Raw genomic sequence first — 19,719 nt, forward strand, 5'->3', positions numbered from 1 at the left:
ATAATTATTCTTGCCCAAAGATACCAATGTGTTTTTCCCAGTCTTCTTTATTCCCGGGTGAATTAATGTCAGCATTTACTTTTCTTCACCATAAAGTCTTATTGTTTCCTGGATAGTAAACACTGTATTTCTGAGGTTTTGACCATCTTGGACAACAAGCTTATATGCCTTATTGTGTCATTGGTCTTTAATCCCTTTGGAAATTAGTATAAGAAATGCATTTTTAAAACTTTACTTATGCTCACTATCAACTATAATTCAGGATGTCGCATAGTGATGTCAGCATCTAACTTAAATTTGGAGAATTGTGAGTAAAGGACCTCTCCTTAAAAAAAAAGGTTTAGAAAAGGCTGCATAAGATCACTGTGGAAGGCAGAAGCTCCTTTCTTTTCTAGGTGTGTACTAGTGGAATGACAACTTTGTATCTAGTCCGTTAAACACTGCTACATACTAGAATAAATGAATTAGAAATGATGCATCCTTTCTTCTGGTTCCAACTTTGACCTCAGTAAAGCCACTTAATTTATCTCTGGCCTTGTTTATAAACCTTAATAACCCAGTCAGTTGATTTGAGACTGGAGTCTCAGAGTAAAGAAAGACACCAGTGGTTTCATCAGTATACTTTTGGTTTCAAGTAGGCACTTAACCTGTAGGATGAGAGATAAGAAAGGCTAATGTAAGGAATGGAACATCAGAGTGAAGGAAAGGAATAAGATGCAGTGGCGTGGGTGTATGCATGTGTGTATGTGCACAGACTCATATATACATACAGAGGAAGGGAAAATCTTAATTTTATTATCAAAACAGGACAATGTATGCTGCCCTCCGTTTCAGGAAAGAAAACCTTGGACCTTTCTCTTTTCTTAAACTTGTAATTTATTATTTCTTTAACTTTTTCTTGAGTTGGGACTACAATCCAGGCCCTTGCACTTGCCTGATTATAGATCTAGCTCAGATTTTCAAGCTAGACTAGAACTACAGCCAGTATTTGCCTTCCTGATACAGTGGACTTCAAATACAGACATTAGACATTTGATACAAACACTTCTAGTGAGACATTTACAAATTATTAGTCCACCCTTAATCTATCCTAAAGAAAAGCAGACTTGATTAGGCATAGGAAGTGACATTTTTAGGAACCAAAATTCTTAACTATATCTTACATCCAAAGGCAGTGTGCCTCTGTGTGTCCCGACATTGATTATTCTACAAAGTAAAGTTCAGGACTTGCTCACACATGACTGTGTGCCCTGATAGTGGATTTCCTTCTTGAGAAGTGAATAGCCCTCTTGAAATGAATCAACTTAAGTACATAAAGCACAGCAGGAAATGGGACAGCTTTTATGTTGACATCATGACTGTCCTCTCTCTTTTTCATCTTATCTTGTGAAAGCCAAATCTAAGTGATCCTATAAAAGAAAGGATGATCTCTGTTGGAGGAGGTCACTTGTTGGTTCCCGACTTCTCAGCCCTGAAATAATCACACAGAAACTGTATCATTTAAATCACTGCTTGGCCCATTAGTATCTATCTTTTTATTGGTTAACTCTTACATCTTGATTTGACCCATCTCAATTAATCTGTGTATCACCACATGGCTATGGCTTACCGGGTAAAGTTTCGGTGTCTGTGTCTGATGGTGCTACATGGCTTTTCCTTGACTCCTCCTTCTTCCTCACAGCAGTAACTTTATTCCCCTCCCCATCTATCTCTCTTCCCTGCATAGGCCCAAGACAGTTTCTTTATGAACCAATAGTATTCACAGCTCTTAGAGGAATCCCACATCAGATCTCTGCTTATGCTAGCAGTAAGAAGACAACTTTAACAACTTTCCAAAAATGAAATAAAAAATTAGCATCATTCCAGCTGATGTTACACAATTTACAGATTTCTATGGTAGATATTCAGACAGCAACTCAATTTAACTCAGACTTAATTGATATGTTAAAGACAATCATCTTGTAGTCACTGAAAAGTTATACTTTAAAAACAACAGTTTATGTGTTCATTGAACTTTAAAAGCAAGTAAGGCAAGTATGAGGTTTTGAGAAAGAAAAGGTAACTCAAAACCAGAGAAAGGGAATAGTTCCAGCAGACATCACAACCAGATATGAGCCTGAGGAGTCTTGAGTTCTGCACATGATATTTAAAAAAGTGTGGATCTAGATGCTTAGATATTCTGTAATGACTGAAAACCCATAAGCTACACACAGTGCTAGAAAAACCCATTCATTGTTTCAGGAAATTCACACTCCATCTGGAGCCATAGCTAGAAACTGACAGATACATTCAAGATACATTAGATCTGGATAACCTATAGTTAACAAGCATATGAAATTAAGATTCATACATTACATAAGTGAATAATCCTGAAAGCAAAGAAAGCCAGAAAAACCTATTTCCATGCCACTGAGATAGGAAGAGGCAAGCTTGGCAATGCTGTGATTCCACTACAGTTCTGAGCTCCCAAGGTACTCACCAAAAATAATCCCAAACATGGATGAGCACACAGTTATGAAAATACAAACCTTACAAAAAATTAGCTACGATGAGAGTGCTTTCAACAGCACAAATGAGAAAAGACCCTTTCTGTGAATTAGGGATGCTAGAGTAATTGCAGAGGCATTAGAAGATTTTGGACAGTGTTAAAAGATAAAAAGTAAGGATGTAGAAAACTGTGGCCAAAAAGATCAATGATGGTTACTCGTGGCCTATATAAAAATTGCAATTTAGAGATGGGATAACTATATTTAATAATAGCAAATTGTTGCCTGTGATAAATTCTTAGAAATCCTGTTACAGGAAGACATTAAGATGTGTGGAAAATGAAATGCCTTTTCTATTTTCACCCTGGCTTGCAGTTCTCTCATATCTGCTAAGTCAATCTCAGGATCTTTTAAAGCTCTTCAAGGAGTAATTATCTGGATTTGAAATGCAAAATAGAATGAATCTGTTATCAAAGTCATTGAAGCTTGTCAGTCACACACCTGAAAAATATGAGAAGTTCAGAAATCCATTTATTGTCTTACTTTCAACTTTCTCATTAATGTCAGAGAAGATATGGATCAATACTCATATTTGGACTTTAGTAATTTATCATTGCAAGCACAGATTCTATAAACAATAATTCTACAAATAAATGAAAGTATCCTGTGAGACTATTGAATACACAATACTCACAAAAACATTACATTTATTCTTATCATCATGTATAAATTGTGTTTCCATCTTTTATTACCAGTAAAGTATATAAGAAATTTCTGTGATGCATGTATACTTATATCTAAGACACCAGTTGTTCATTATTTGTCAGTAAACTACTGAAGGATATCTTTGTTATACAGAACAGTTTGTAATAATAAGATGTGGATTCCATCCATACTCTTTCCCATCTACCTACAAATACCCATGCTACACAGACACCCACGGGCACACAGGGCCACACAAACCATACAGCCACTACAGCTGTCACAGACATCATTGCATTTTGATTTTCTTACATCATAATCATATGATGAAGTCCAAGCTGAGGGACAGTAGAAAAATTACCAATGGTTCAATCTCCAGAAGAGGGAGAATGGGAAGGCAGGTGGTAGGGGGTTGAGAAAGGAAGGAAATAGGTGACAGAAAGGGAAAGGAGGGGAGATGAGAAGAGAATCTTTGATTTGGGCTCTTATGGGATATAAATATTTGTACTACCACTTTAGAGACATTCCTCCTGAGCCCATCCTTAGCTTGAGTACATCGGTTTCAAGACAAGATCTGGTACAGTAATAAATGTCAAAATAATTAAGCTGGTAATGATTGCTAGATTTTCAAGGTCTCAAAGCAATCTTTGAAATGTTGATTCTCAGAAAGCTCTTTGAGAAAGAAAATTGAAGTAAGCTAAGGCAAAGGAGAACCAGTCCAATTCATGTACTCTACTTTGAAAAAAATAAAATAGAATAAACATTGCCTACCTTATTAATTAGTACTGAGGAATAAACTGATAAAGTTCTCCTATTTTGATAATCGTCTGACTGCTTGAATGTAAATGTCAATTGGCTATCTCTTCAGTTATAAAATGACCTTCATGAGTTCTCTATATATTTTGGAGATCAGACCTTTGTCTGTTGCGGGGTTGGTGAAGATCTTCTCCCAGTCAGTAGGTTGCCTTTTTGTCTTAGTGACAGTGTCCTTTGCTTTACAGAAGCTTCTCAGTTTTAGGAGGTCCCATTTATTCAATGTTGCCCTTAATGTCTGTGCTTCTGGGGTTATACATAGGAAGCGATCTCCTGTGCCCATCTGTTGTAGGGTATTTCCCACTTTTTCTTCTATCAGGTTCAGTGTGTTCGGGCTGATATTGAGGTCTTTAATCCATTTGGACTTGAGTTTTGTGCACGGTGATAGATATGGGTCTATTTTCATTCTTCTACAGGTTGACATCCAGTTGTGCCAGCACCATTTGTTGAAGATGCCTTCTTTCTTCCATTGTATACTTTTAGCTCCTTTATCAAAAATGAGGTGTTCATAGGTTTGTGGGTTAAAATCCGGGTCTTCTATACGATTCCATTGGTCGACTTCTCTGTTTTTATGCCAGTACCACACTGTTTTCATTACTGTAGCTCTGTAATAGAGTTTGAAGTCAGGGATGGTAATGCCTCCAGAAGATCCTTTATTGTATAGGATTGTTTTGGCTATCCTGGGTTTTTTGTTTTTCCAAATAAAGTTGATTATTGTCCTCTCCAGATCTATGAAGAATTTTGATGGAATCTTTTTTTTTAATTTTTTTTATTGAGAAAAGAAGAAAAAAAACAAGTTTCCACCACCTCCCAGCCTCCCATTTCCCTCCCCCTCCTCCCACCCTTCTCCCCCTCCCCCCACTCATCTCCCCCTCCCTCTCTAGTCCACAGAGCAGTCCGGGATCCCTGCCCTGTGGAAAGTCCTAGGTCCTCCCCCCTCCGTCCATATCAAGGAAGGTGAACATCCAAACTGGCTAGGCTCCCACAAAGCCAGCACATTAAGTAGGATCAAAACCCCGTGCCATTGTCCTTGGCGTCTCATCAGCCCTCATTGTTCGCCATGTTCAGAGAGTCCGGTTTTATCCCATGCTTTTTCGGTCACAGTCCAGCTGGCCTTGGTGAGCTCCCAGTAGATCAGCTCCACTGTCTCAGTGGGTGGGTGCACGCCTCGTGGTCCCGACTTCTTTACTCATGTTCTCCCTCCTTCTGCTCCTCATTGGGACCTTGGGAGTTCAGTCCAGTGCTCCTGTGTGGGTCTCTGTCTCTATCTCTATCCATCACCAGATGAAGGTTCTATGATGATATGCAAGATATTCGTCAGTATTGCTCTAGGATAGGGTCATTTCAGGTTCCCAATCCTCAGCTGCCCAAGGAACTAACTGGGAACCTCATCTGGGGCACTTGGGAGCCCCTTTAGGGTCAAGTCTCTTGCCCACCCTAAAGTGGCTCCCTTAACTAAGAATTGTGGTTCCGTGCTCCCCTATCCACCTTTCCTTTATCCCAATTCTCCTGATTCCCCAAGTCCCCCCTCCTTCCCTTCTACCTTTTCTCTCCCCATCTCCCCTTACCCCCATCCCACCCCACCCCCAAGATCTCAATTTTCTCCCCGCAATTTGGTCTACTTCCCTTAGCTAAGAGGATAACTATATGTTTTTCCTTGGGTTCACCTTCTTACTTAGCTTCTTTAGGTTCACCTATTGTAGACTCCGTGGCCCTTCTTTATGGCTAGAAACCAATTATGAGCGAGAACATCCCATGTTCATCTTTTTGGGTCTGGGACACCTCACTCAGGATAGTGTTTTCTATTTCCATCCATTTGCATGCAAAATTCGAGAAGTCATTTTTTTTACCGCAGTGTAGTACTCTAATGTGTATATATTCCATACTTTCTTCATCCATTCTTCCATTGAAGGGCATCTAGGTTGTTTCCAGGTTCTGGCTATTACAAATAATACTGCTATGAAAATAGTTGAACAAATGCTTTTGTCATATGATAGAGCATCTCTTGGGTATATTCCCAGGAGTGGTATTGCTGGGTCCAGGGGTAAGTTGATCCCGAATTTCCTGAGAAACTGAAACACTGATTTCCACAGTGGTTGCACAAGATTGCATTCCCACCAGCAATGGATGAGGGTACCCCTTCCTCCACAGCCTCTCCAGCAAAGGCTATCCTTTGTGTTTTTGACTTTAGCCATTCTGACAGGTGTAAGATGATATCTCAAAGTTGTTTTGATTTGCATTTCCTTGATTGCTAAGGAAGTTGAGCACGACTTTAAGTGTCTTTTGGCCATTTGAAGTTCTTCTGTTGAGAATTCTCTGTTCAGATCAGTGCCCCATTTTTTAATTGGGTTAATTAGCATTTTAAAGTCTAGTTTCTTGAGTTCTCTATATATTTTGGAGATCAGACCTTTGTCTGTTGCGGGGTTGGTGAAGATCTTCTCCCAGTCAGTAGGTTGCCTTTGTGTCTTAGTGACCATTTCCTTTGCTTTACAGAAGCTTCTCAGTTTAAGTAGGTCCCATTTATTCAATGTTGCCCTTAATGTCTGTGCTTCTGGGGTTATACATAGGAAGCGATCTCCTGTGCCCATCTGTTGTAGGGTGTTTCCCACTTTCTCTTCTATCAGGTTCAGTGTGTTCGGGCTGATATTGAGGTCTTTAATCCATTTGGACTTGAGTTTTGTGCACGGTGAGAGATATGGGTCTATTTTCATTCTTCTACAGGATGACATCCAGTTGTGCCAGCACCATTTGTTGAAGATGCTTTCTTTCTTCCATTGTATACTTTTAGCTCCTTTATCGAAAATGAGGTGTTCATAGGTTTGTGGGATAAAATCCGGGTCTTCTATACGATTCCATTGGTCGACTTCTCTGTTTTTATGCCAGTACCACACTGTTTTCATTACTGTAGCTCTGTAATAGAGTTTGAAGTCAGGGATGGTAATGCCTCCAGAAGATCCTTTATTGTATAGGATTGTTTTGGCTATCCTGGGTTTTTTGTTTTTCCATATAAAGTTGATTATTGTCCTCTCCAAATCTGTGAAGAATTTTGATGGGATCTTGATGGGGATTGCATTGAATCTATAAATTGCCTTTGGTAGAATTGCCATTTTTACTATGTTGATCCTCCCAATCCAAGAGCAAGGGAGGTCCATCCATTTTTTGGTATCCTCTTCAATTTCTTTCTTCAATGCCTTAAAGTTCTTGTCAAATAGATCTTTCAATTCCCTGGTTAGATTTACCCCAAGATATTTTATGCTGTTTGTGGCTATCGTGAATGGTGAGGCTTCTCTGATTTCCCTCTCTGCTTCCATATCCTTTGTGTATAAGAGGGCGACTGATTTTTTTGGAGTTGATCTTGTATCCTGCCACATTCCCAAGTCTGTTTATCAGCTGTAAAAGTTCTTTGGTGGAGTTTTGGGGGTCACTTAAGTACACTATCATATCATCTGCTAATAACGAAAGTTTAACTTCTTCCTTTCCAATTCGAATCCCCTTGATCCCATTATGTTGTCTTATTGCTATTGCTAGAACTTCAAGCACTATATTGAAGAGGTATGGCGAGAGTGGACAGCCTTGTCATGTTCCTGAGTTAAGCGGGATGGCTTTGAGTTTCTCTCCGTTTAATTTGATGTTAGCTGTCGGCTTGCTGTATATAGCTTTTATTATATTTAGGTATGACCCTTGTATCTTGCATATCATCATAGAACCTTCATCTGGTGATGGATGGAGATAGAGACAGAGACCCACACTGGAGCACTGGACAGAGCTCCCAAGGTCCCAATGAGGAGCAGAAGAAGGGAGAACATGAGCAAAGAAGTCGGGACCACGAGGAGTGCACCCACCCACTGAGACAGTGGGGCTGATCTATTGGAGCTCACCAAGGCCAGCTGGACTGTGACTGAAAAAGCATGGGATAAAACTGGACTCTCTGAACATGGCGAACAATGAGGGCTGATGAGAAGCAAAAGACAATGGCATGGGGTTTTGATCCTGCTTAATGTGCTGGCTTTGTGGGAGCCTAGCCAGTTTGGATGTTCACCTTCCTAGATATGGACAGAGGGGGCAGGACCTAGGACTTACCACAGGGCAGAAAACCCTGACTGCTCTTTGGACTGGAGAGGGAGGGGGAAAGGAGTGGGGGGAGGGGGAGAAGTGTGGGAGGAGGGGGAGAAGGGTGGGAGGAGGGGGAGGGAAATGGGAGGCTGGAAGGAGGTGGAAACTTGTTTTTTTTTCTTTTTCTCCTTTTATCAATAAAAAAATGACCTTCAAACTGTCTAGAGACAAAACAATAGAATAGCTAACAGATGCCACTTCTCGATAGAATTTGATACATCAGGCACATATCAGAGATATCTAGAAAGGTTCTGCTTTAGATTTTTGCCCAGTCAATGCAGAGATCCTTCCCTGCCTCTTGCAAGCGAGGATCTCTTCTCTTTAGCACATACTGAAAATAACTATATGATAAAAGCTCCCTTGGGAACTATTCTTCCAATGTGGCAGATGATGGCTGAACAGTTTTACTGTTTGGGGCCATCAGCATAAGGCTTCAGAATATTTACTCAGCACTGTATAAAATAAACTTCTGAAATAGCTGTCTCTTCTGTTTATTTAAGAAGGATCTTTCTGATGGGAAGAGAAAAATTACTTACAAGACAAATTGCTTCAATGGCCAGTTCTTTGGATGTCGTGTCAAGGGAAAGGGCAGACACTGTTATTTTTGATAGAGCACCTCAAGAAGATCCCTTTTTTAAACACTACAATAATTGCCTTTCTCGATTAAAATCATACCAGTCATGGACACCCACACACTAAGAATCATTTAAAGATATTTTAATATGTAGACATTTAATTTAATATATAAAGACATTAAATATGTAGAATATTTAATATATATTATATAATGTGTCTATATGTAAATTAGATGATATATATCAGATATATTTTCAAGATAGCCCAAAAGAACAATAACCAATATTTATATCTATAATTGTATACACTGGTAGTTTTAGTGATTAAAATTTCTTATAATAAAGTTTATCATGATCTATTAATTTTTCTGTCATCTTGTTTATTTTTTATTGTTTTTAATGAGCTACACATTTTTCTCTACTGCCCTCTTCTCCTCCTCTCCCCTTTCTACTCTCTCCTGTGACCTCAATGCTCCCAATTTACTCGAGAGATCTTATCTTTTTCTCCTTCCTATGTAGATCCATGTATGTAGCTCTTAGGATCCTCTTTGTTGTCTAGGTTCTCTGGAGTTGTGGACTGTAGACTAGTTTTGTTATGAGAATGAAAGGCAAAAGGCATAGGAAAAAAACATTTTCAGGTTTAGAAAACATAGGCTCTTTTCAGGTGAATCATGCATATTCTAAATGCAAGAAAAATTTATAAGAAAATGTTGAAAGTATTGTCCCACAGATGTTCATAAATAAAAGAAAACAATATTGCCACAGTCCAAATGAAAATATCTCTGTCTCAAGACCATATCAGACTTCTCCTCAAATTTAATTTCTCCATGGACAATCAAGTCTGAGAAGACAGAAAATACTGAGCTAAATTTCCAATAATGTTTTTGAGTTCATGAAACACTTTCATATACATTGTCTTCTTTGAGCTTCCAGAATTATTACCATCTTCCAACCTCACTACATCCTTAGGCAATTAATATAATGTTAGGTTAGGAGTATCAGCTCAGGGGCTATGGTCATGACATATTTAAATATAAGATCCAAATTTCTTGAATTTCAGTCCAATGTACTTTCTATAATGCACAAGTATCTTACTTTTACCCAACTTCAAATGAAGCATGTGTTTAAAGATACAGTCTCTAATTTGTATTAATCACATTGTGCAGATTCTTGACCTTGACAAATTGGATAACTATAGGAGATTTCTAAGGTCCAGGACCTGAAATTTGAGAAGGGATATATTAATATTATAATAAAATATCATCAATATATGTCTTTATGTGGTTAAGCCCAAGCTATTGCCCAATATCTCTGTGTTTATGAGTTCCTTGTATTCTACTTTGCCTTCACATAGACTCTAACTCCTATTTAGTTGTTCCTTTATGAAAAAAATGTCCAAGAAAGTCATTTTCTAGTTGTGGTGCTGAAAGATATTTTGATTGAGAAAGTAATAATTTAGAACATGAAAGCTTTTGATAAATTTAATATAGAATGAGGACTTTGTCTATGGTAGAGAATAAGGATGAAAGCTCTACAAGGAAAATATTTTTGAAGTGGTTTTTCTCGTGTTCTAAACAATGGAAAAGTGTGATTTGTGGAGAAAATTATGTGTGCTGGCTGGTTTTGTGTGTCAACCTGATACTAACTAGAGTCATCAGAGAGGAAGGGACCTCAGTGGAAGAAATGCCTCCATGAGACGCAGCTGTAAAGTATTTTCTCAAGTAGTGATCAAGGGGACAAGGCTCATCCTATTGTGGGTGGTGACACCCCTGGGACGGTGGTCCTGGATTCTATGAGAAGGCAGGTTGAGCAAGTCATGGGGAGCAGGCCAGTAAACAGCACCCCTCCATGGCCTGTGCATTAACTCCTGCCCTTTGAGTCTCTGTCCTCACTTCCTTCAGCAATGGCAGCAATGTTGAAGTGTAAGTCAAATAAGCCCTTTCTTCCCCAACTTGCTTTTTGATGCTTCATTGCAGCAATATAAACCCTTACTAAAATACTATGATATAGTTATAAGTGGATTGATTCATGTGTCAAGCGCCAGCATTGTATTTTCTATATCATTCTTCCCATACTTACTTTACAGGAAAAAACATACAATTCATACCATCAAAATTATAAATACCTGTATATATGATGAAAAAAATATAATTAAAATTTACATAACAAAGTTATATAATGTTTCTATAATTATTAAACACTGTAAGTAATGTAAAGAATATGGAATATATGTCAAAATTGAGTTTTTCCTGAGGTTGTATTTGTAGACATATTTGTAATTCAACATGTTAATTTTAGTTTATTTTAAGATCCTCCAGAGAGGCAGAACCAATGTGATGAAAGATAATTTATTAAGAGGATTAATGCATGTGATTATGGAAATTGAAACAAACCACAACAAGCTTTTGTGTGATAAACAACCAAGACAGTAGCAAGACTCAAAATCTTAGAACCAGGGAAACTTCTGGTGTAGCTCTCAATGAAGAAGTTGAAGACACAAGAGATCTTAAATTACTGTTAGTGGCTATCTTTGAGTTCAAGGGCAAGAGAACTCTAGTCCTAGTATCCAAAACCAGGAAAAGAAGAGTAGGGTCTAGGACAAAAAGGGTAAGTTTTCTAGTAATGACTGTTTTCCATTAGTGACTGCTCTGTCACTGTGATCAAAGTAATGGGTAATATAACTTTTTTTTTCTTTCTTTTTTTTATTGAGAAAAGGAGAAAAAAAACAAGTTTCCACCTCCTCCCAGCCTCCCATTTCCCTCCCCCTCCTCCCCCCCTACGCCCCCTCCTCCCACCCTTCTCCCCCTCCCCCCACTCCTTTCCCCCTCCCTCTCCAGTCCAAAGAGCAGTCAGGGTTTTCTGCCCTGTGGTAAGACCTAGGACCTCCCACCTCCGTCCATATCTAGGAAGGTGAACATCCAAACTGGCTGGGCTCCCACAAAGCCATCACATTACGTAGGATCAAACCCCCGTGCCATTGTCCTTTGCGTATAACTTTTAAGGGGGAAAGATGCTTTTAGGCTTATGCATTCATAAAGTCCAGTTCCTGGTAGCTTTGTCCCCTGAAAAACTTGGGCAGAAAACATGGTGAGAGCAGGGCTGTAATGAAAGAAGCACTTCTTTATTTCTTGACATAGGAAATGAATAGCAAGTCACGCACAAAGGAGGACGGGAATAGCTCAAAGACCTATCACCAGAAACCTACTTATTCCAATAGGCTAAACCACCCACCCACCTTCCAGCAAACTCCACGTTTGCAATCACATAACATACCCCTCCAGGGTTTCAGTGGTTGTTTGAAAGCCCTTTTCTTTCTTTCTATTCTTTTTTTATTATTATTGAAAAAAATTTCTGCCGCCTCCTCCCCTCCCATTTCCTCCCCCACCCCCTACTCCTCTCCCCGTTCCCCCACTCCTGTCCCCCTCCGTCTCCAGTCCAAATAGCAGTCAGGCTTCCCTGCCCTGTGAAAAGTCCAAGGTCCTCCCCACTCCATCTAGGTCCAGCAAGGTGAGCATCCAAACAGGCTAGGCTCCCACAAAGCCAGTACATGCAGTAGGATCAAAACCCAGTGCCATTGCCCTTGGCTTCTCATCAGCCCTCATTGTTCGCCATGTTCAGAGAGTCCGGTTATCCCATGCTTTTTCAGTCCCAGTCCAGCTGGCCTTGGTGAGCTCCAAATAGATCAGCCCCACTGTCTCAGTGGGTGGGTGCACCCCTCATGGTCCTGACTTCCTTGCTCATGTTCTCCCTCCTTCTGCTTCTCATTGGGACCTTGGGAGCTCAGTCCGGTGCTCCAATGTTGGTCTCTGTCTCTATCTCCATCCATCGCCAGATGAAGGTTCTATGGTGATATGCAAGATATTCATCAGTATGGCTATAGGATAGGGCAACTATCCTGAGTGAGGTAACCCAGACCCAAAAAGATGAAAGCCCTTTTGTAATCCAGTTTTCCTTAGAAATGTCACTGGGAACATAAACAGAGGTATTCTTAACTAATCCCTGAGAAATTTATTAGTCTCATCAAGTTGATAATCAAGATTAACCGTCCCAGGACCAGGGAGATCGCTGAGTAAATAAATTGCTTACTACATAAGCAAGAGGACCAAGTTCAGATCCCCTTTACCTACACAAAAACCTGGACATGGCAGCCTGGCCCAACTGCAATAGTAACAAACAGGTTGCCAACTGAAAGAAGACACCAGATTTACTAAGAGACAATGCTGCAAAAATATTATAGAAGACACCTGGCATTGATCTCTGGTCTCCATACCTAGACACAAGTACACACCTTTACTTATACTAGAGAGGTGGGGAGAAGAGAGAAAAAAACAAGGAGGTGTATAGCCACACTCTCGCTTTTTAATTCCACCTGGGCACTCAACAGTGTGTACAATCTCAAATCAACCCATCACCTCTGATGCCAACCTCTTCTAAAAAAATCTTATATATGTGACCAGAAATAATGATGATCAGCTATGGTGGTATCCCTTAATCCTCTCAAGTCAACACCAAAATTTAACTAGGATTCTGTATTATTTTTCTCAAAATAGATCATAATAGGAAGAAACAAATTAAAGTCTATACAATCTAAATAGTGGACACTCTATTATTGATATACCTTCTCACTTATAAAGAATTAACATATGCTCTTAAATAATTTTAATTTTAAAGGCAAATTCTCATTAGAAATACTTAGTACTCTCAAAAAAGAAAAAATAATTAGGGATTATTCCATTTGATTCTTTTATGTCAGTTCTTGGGAGAGGTACAATATAATTAAAATGCTATAAAGTAATAATTTATTTACTTTTCAATTTTTATAATAGCTTGAATTTAATAATTTTCCTGAAGCTCTCATAATAACATTTTTTCTCACACGCAAGAATTGTTGGAAAATAGGCCACCTGTGAGTTTTCTTTTGTATGTGAACTGTCCATCCTTGTCTCACAATAAGAACAGGAAGAGATTTGCTCATTTGTTGTTTTTTTCTCTTTCTCAGGTAAACCTCTGAATATCCCATGCAAAGCATTCTTTGGATTCAGTGGAGAGTCTGGACCAATGATCTATTGGATGAAAGGCGAGAAGTTTATTGAAGAGCTGGCAGGTCACATTAGAGAAGGTGAAATAAGGTATAGGATTCCAATTGTTTATTTTTCTTTGTTGTCTTTACAATTAGTCCGTGAATCATGCTAGGAGGAATTCTAACTAAAAAGTTTTCATTGCAATTTCAAGCCAGTCTATTCTCTAAGACCTGATATTTTGGAAAGATTAAGAGTGATGTCCTCCTTAAAAATGTACATTTGCAAAAACAAAGGCTTTTCTTCTCATGTCTAATAGTCATTTCTGAGATTTTTGGAAGATTTCCTCAAAATTTAATGATCCCCTTCAAGCTTTCGAGGCAAATTCCATGATCTTTTCCAAGTTTAGGCTACTGTTTCTACACTGGTAAGATCTGGGCTTTAAACTTTGCAGGTGGCATCTAAGTTTGATGGACAAATCTCTGCTCTTTCCTTGGGAATCGAACATCTTCCTATGTCATAAGTGTGAATCTGTGTTAGTGGTAGAAATCTGATGCTCTTCCACAATAACTGTTGGTTCCTGTTAGTGTTTCTTTTTTTTTGTCTCAGCATCCACTGCTTTCTGAAAGAAAGTGATGCTTCAATTTAGCACCTCTTTCAACGTTTTTCGCTGTCCTCTTATTGTTGTCCCATCTTAGTGTGTAGCTATCAGTTCAACTCATTTGGCTTTGTGTTTTTATTCTTTATTTTTGAGATTAAAATATAATTGCATCATTTCCTCATCCCTTTCCTCCCTCTGAACCCTCAATGCTCTCTTCTAAATTCGTGGCCTCTCTTTTTCAATAACTGCTGTTATAAAATCTGTCTATATATTTAAATAGATATATATTCCTGAGTACATAAATACAACTTGCTCATTCTGCATAATGTTACTTGTATGTAATTTTTCAGAGTTGACTATATGGTACTGGATAACTAGTTGGTGTACTTTTCCCTGGGGTAGGTTATTTCTCCCACTCTCAGCATATCTTAGTTGCTTGTACTTTTGTATAGGGCTGGGCACTTTCTCCACCCACTTCAGGATATATGTTGTTATTATCCTTGTTTATCTCATGTTTGTGAAGCCATGTTAGTAAAACTTCATAGGTGGGTACATCCCTGACATCCATGGAAGATACAGTGTCACACCACAATCTTTCTTTTTGTCTCTTAGCAATCTTTCCATCTCTTCCAATGTTCCCTTAACCTCAGGTGTGTGGGTTGTTTTGTAGATGTAGCCATTGGAACTGGACTTCACAAATCCACAATTTTGATTGGTTGTAGTTGCCTGAAATCATCTTTGTATGTTGCAAAGAGAACTTTCTTTGGTGCAGGGTGAAGAATATACTTATCTTTGAGTATAAAGACAAATGTTCAGACTACAGTTAGGTATTGGTATGACAAATCTTCTTCTGTCCAGCCAACCAGCTCCCAAATAATAACAGAGACTGGCTGGCGATAGCTGAGATTTGTTCCTAACTAGTTCTTATAACTTAAATTGACCCATTTATATGACTCTATGTTCTATCACATGGCATTATCTCTCTTTCATCTTGCAGCCCCTGTATTGTCTCCATGTCTCCTGGCATCTCCTGTGCACCTAGATTCCTCCTCATTGTCCTTTCTTTCCCTGGAAATTTCAACTATAACTCTTGCCTAGCTAGTGGCTGTTCAGATTTTTATTATACTAATAACAGCAATACATCTACCCACACTGTAAAAATATCCCACGTTTCCTTCTTTTTGTCTAAATAAAAAGGAAAGGTTTTAACTTGAACAAGGTAAAACTATATACAATGAGAACAATTATCAAGTAAGAATTATATTCACAAAGTTTAGTTCATATGTACTTGGCAAATTTGGAGAAAGTACTGTATTGTCTATCCTATCTAAGTGAATTCAAAGTTTTGTATCTAACTTTATATTATAACTTGTATTACCATCTTAAAAATATCTGTGTAGATGTAAAAATATCTGATTAGATAAACAATTTAACTTTTATGTTTCTCAACCTTAAAAACTTTACATCTCTTATGTAAGTTTATTTTCTGAATTTAGAAACAAGGAAAGCTATAAAACTATAACTATTTAGTCTTCAACCCCATCAAAAATCCAAGAAGGATATAATATTACCTGAACGAACAGGAAGTGTACTTCCAAAAGTACAGAAAAGACAGAAACAGCTGACTGCCTGGACAGTCACTCAAAATTCCTCTGCAAGGCTGAGACATCCATATTTGGTTTACAGACATAGAATATTTGACAGACTTTTCTGTGAATCAGGATTTTGAAGGATTGTACTATCTTGTATTGGGAAAGTTTAGAAGTTGTTTTCTTTTGTGTCCTGCTTGTCCGGTTTTGACAGCATACAGTCAGTAGTCAAGGTAAGGAAAGTTTCCTGCCCAAATATATGTTGGTTTAGCTTATCAGCCTGTACAATGAAATGTTTCTCTGTATTTAGCTTATTCACAGTCATAAAATTCAAAGAAAATACATATATATATATATATATATCCCACACTCTCTGTGTATATTCCATCTTTACATGGCTTATTTTTCTTACTCTATTATATTTTTTTTACAAGTTAGGTATGTGTTTTATTATCTTTACTCCTTTATCTATGACTGTATGTACTCTTTTATATTATAATTATTTGTACTCATTTTCTTCTCTCTCCCAAGCCTACATACATTTATTCAACACTGTAACTCGTTTAGAGGTCTTTTTCATCTGAATCTGTCTTTATTGTATGCTTATCTATAATTTGTTTCTGACCAGGAATGCTTTTTTATTTTTATTTTTTTATTTTTTTGGTTTTTTGAGACAGGGTTTCTCTGTGGCTTTGGAGCCTGTCCTGGAACTAGCTCTCTAGACCAGGCTGGTCTCGAACTCACAGAGATCCGCCTGCCTCTGCCTCCCGAGTGCTGGGATTAAAGGCGTGCGCCACCATCGCCAGGCCAGGAATGCTTTTTTTAAAATGCTAAGCAGGCATGGATAGGACCAACTACATGGTACTGCCTATTGGCTCTGCCCAGTCCAACATGGTGGAGGCATGTTCACTGCCTCTGAGAGCCAAGCACACCACTCCACTCCAGCTACAGGGTTGAGTGGGTCTATGTCACCATTAAGCATTTTGCAACACACTTTTTACAGACCCCCATTTACATGCTTGGCCTCCTGAAAGAGCCAGAGCTGTTCATGCAATTAGCATGAACCAAAAAGCCCACCCCTAAAGAAGCTGAGCAGCCTTTGCTGCCAATGCTGAGTCAAAACGTCCTCTTATTTATTTATATTTGCTGTTTTTTTGTTTTGTTTTGTTTCTGTTGGTTAAATTTTTTATTTGATCATATTACTAAGCAATAATGCAGACATTTTATTTTTTATATGTTATTTTTTCATTTATTAAAAATTTTCACCTCCTCCCATTTCCCTTCCATTCCCCCCACTCTCTCTTCCCCCTCCCTCTCCAGTCCTAAGAGAAGTCAGGGTACCCTGTCCTGTGGGAAGTCCAAAGCCCTCCTCCTTCATCTAGGCCTAGGAAGGTTTGCATCCAAACAGACTAGGATCCCAAAAAGCCAGTACATGCAGTAAAATCAAAACCCAGTGCCATTACCATTGCCTTCTCAGTTAGCCCCCATTGTCAGCCAAGAGAGTCCAGTTTGATCACATGCTTGTTTTGCCCCAGTCCAGCTGGTCTTGGTGAGCTCCCACTAGATCAGTCACACTGTCTCAGTGGGTGGACACACCCCTCACGGTCCTAACTTCCTTGCTCATCTACTCCATCCGTCTGCTCTTCATCTGGACCTTGGGAGCTCAGCCCAGTGCTCCAATGTGGGTCTCTGCCTCTATCTCCATCCATCGCCAGATGAAGGTTCTATGGTGATATGCAAGATATTCATCAGTGTGGATATGGGAGAAGGCCAGTTCAGGCACCCTCTCCTCTGCTGCCCAAGGACCTAGCTGGGAACATCCCCTTGGTGCCCTTCAATGGAAGAATGGATAAAGAAAGTGTGGCAATATACACATTAGAGTTCTACTCAGCGGTTAAAAAAAAATAAATGACATCTTGAATTTTGCTTGCAAATGGCTGGAAATAGAAAACACTTTACTGAGTGATATAACCCAGACCCAAAAAGATGAATATGGTTTACCGATAAGGCTCCATCCAGCATCTGTGGCTTTCAATGACTACATGGCATCTCCCTGACTCAGTGTTCTTTTCTCCTCTATCTCTGCTTGGAATTCCTGCTGTGCTCTATTCTGCACTGCCATAGGCCCAAAGCAGACTCTTTATCAACCAATGACAATAAAACACATTCACAGCATACAGAGGGGAATCCCACATCACCAAATAATTATACAGAGACTTATTATCAACTATGAAAGTTCCCCCTATAGCTTAGGCTTGTTCCTAACTAGCTCTTATAACCTAAATTTACCCATTTATATTCATCTATGTTCTATGACATGGTATTCCCTCTCTTCCATTTTGTGCCCCCTATTTCGTCCCCCATGTCTCTTGGCATCTCCCGTGTACCTAGATCCCTCCTCCTCTTCCTTTCTCTCCATGGAAACCTTGCCTATCTCTCCTGACTAACTATTGGCTGTTCAGCTTTTTATTACACCAGTCACAGCAATACATATTCACACAGTGTATAAGCATCACACATCAGATTGAGTTGAAATATCTCCTCATTTGTGCAATAGAAAGATGAACATTCTTTCAGTCTGATATATAGTGGCTATTGATAGGTGAGAGCACACTTTCCTTTCATTCCCACCAAGCATCATGCAGTAGAAATAAGCATGATTTTCATAGAACTTGTAATATGTAATTTCCTATATTTTTTCTGAGACAAAGTCTTGTTATGTTAGTCAGGCTAGTCTTAGACTTTCTGTGCTCAATGGATCCTCCCACTCCAGCAACCCAAAATAGATAGAACTGTAGGCATATGTGCCCCATACTTTGCTCACACTGTAAAATACTTAACCATAATTAGTATTATTTATAATTACTCCTGTGACAATCAGTCTTCATGTGTTTACTCAATAATTCTAACCTATAGATTCGTAATTGTGAGGATTCATAATCTCCAAAATCACATATTAAAATTGACAATAGAGGTATATTTCTGGGAAAAATATTTTAGGAAAGTATATTTGATGTCAGCAGTTATCAAAAAAATCAAAATCATATGCATCCACTTCATACTCCTTAGGATGCCTTAAATAAAAAATAGAAAAAATCTGAGCCATAGATTATGTTGGTGAAGATGTGGAGAAATTAGGAATCTCACACCCCAATGATACAAATGTAAAGTCGTGTAACAACTTTGAACAAAACTCAGAAAAATCCTCAAATGCTTAATCATAGTGTTATTAGGTAATACAGCACTATACCTGCTAGGTATATACCCAACACAAATCAAAGCATATATCCACAAAGGAATATGCATATGAATGTTGATAGAAACATTATGTTGAGTGAAAAATGGAAAAATATAAATGTCTATCAAGTAAGGAATAGATAAATGAAATGTGGTATATCTACAGAGTGGAATATTATTTTTATAAGATGTTTTGAAGTACCGGCATCTAATAACAACATAAACAAACTGGAAAACATTTGTAAAAATATACTGGTAGCAAAAGAATACATATTGTATAATTTCATTTATAAGAAATTTTTGGAACAAGATATCTACAGAATTGTAAGCATGATTCCTGCCTACCCAAGGCTGTTTGGATGGATGGTATTATAGGTGCTCATAGTCACAGTGAATAGATGCAACATTTTTGCAAATGTAGTCAAATCAAAATTAACATAAATGCACATTTTTCAAGTATACGGTTCAGTGGGGGGTTTTTGTACCTTCATAATATTATACAATTACTACCATTATATATTACAAGAACAGTTTCAAAACTCTAAAAGAAAATCCTGGACTTCATAGACTATGGCTTCTTTTTGA

The 19,719-nt window shown here is 38.5% G+C and overlaps 1 protein-coding gene across 1 annotated transcript in view; it reads left to right on the forward strand.

The window, feature by feature from the left end:
- The window catches only part of LOC121437110 (X-linked interleukin-1 receptor accessory protein-like 2), a 573,807-nt gene that overhangs the window by 532,688 nt on the left and 21,400 nt on the right, over nucleotides 1-19,719 (forward strand). The window contains exon 6 of the mRNA XM_041636947.1: nucleotides 13,689-13,818. Within this exon, the coding sequence (XP_041492881.1) occupies nucleotides 13,689-13,818 (130 nt within the window). The remainder of the gene's footprint in view (nucleotides 1-13,688; nucleotides 13,819-19,719) is intronic.

The sequence above is a fragment of the Microtus oregoni genome, unplaced genomic scaffold (genome assembly GCF_018167655.1).
Source record: "Microtus oregoni isolate MIOR12 unplaced genomic scaffold, Mior012 000050F_ref0000143, whole genome shotgun sequence".
Classification (NCBI taxonomy): domain Eukaryota; kingdom Metazoa; phylum Chordata; class Mammalia; order Rodentia; family Cricetidae; genus Microtus; species Microtus oregoni.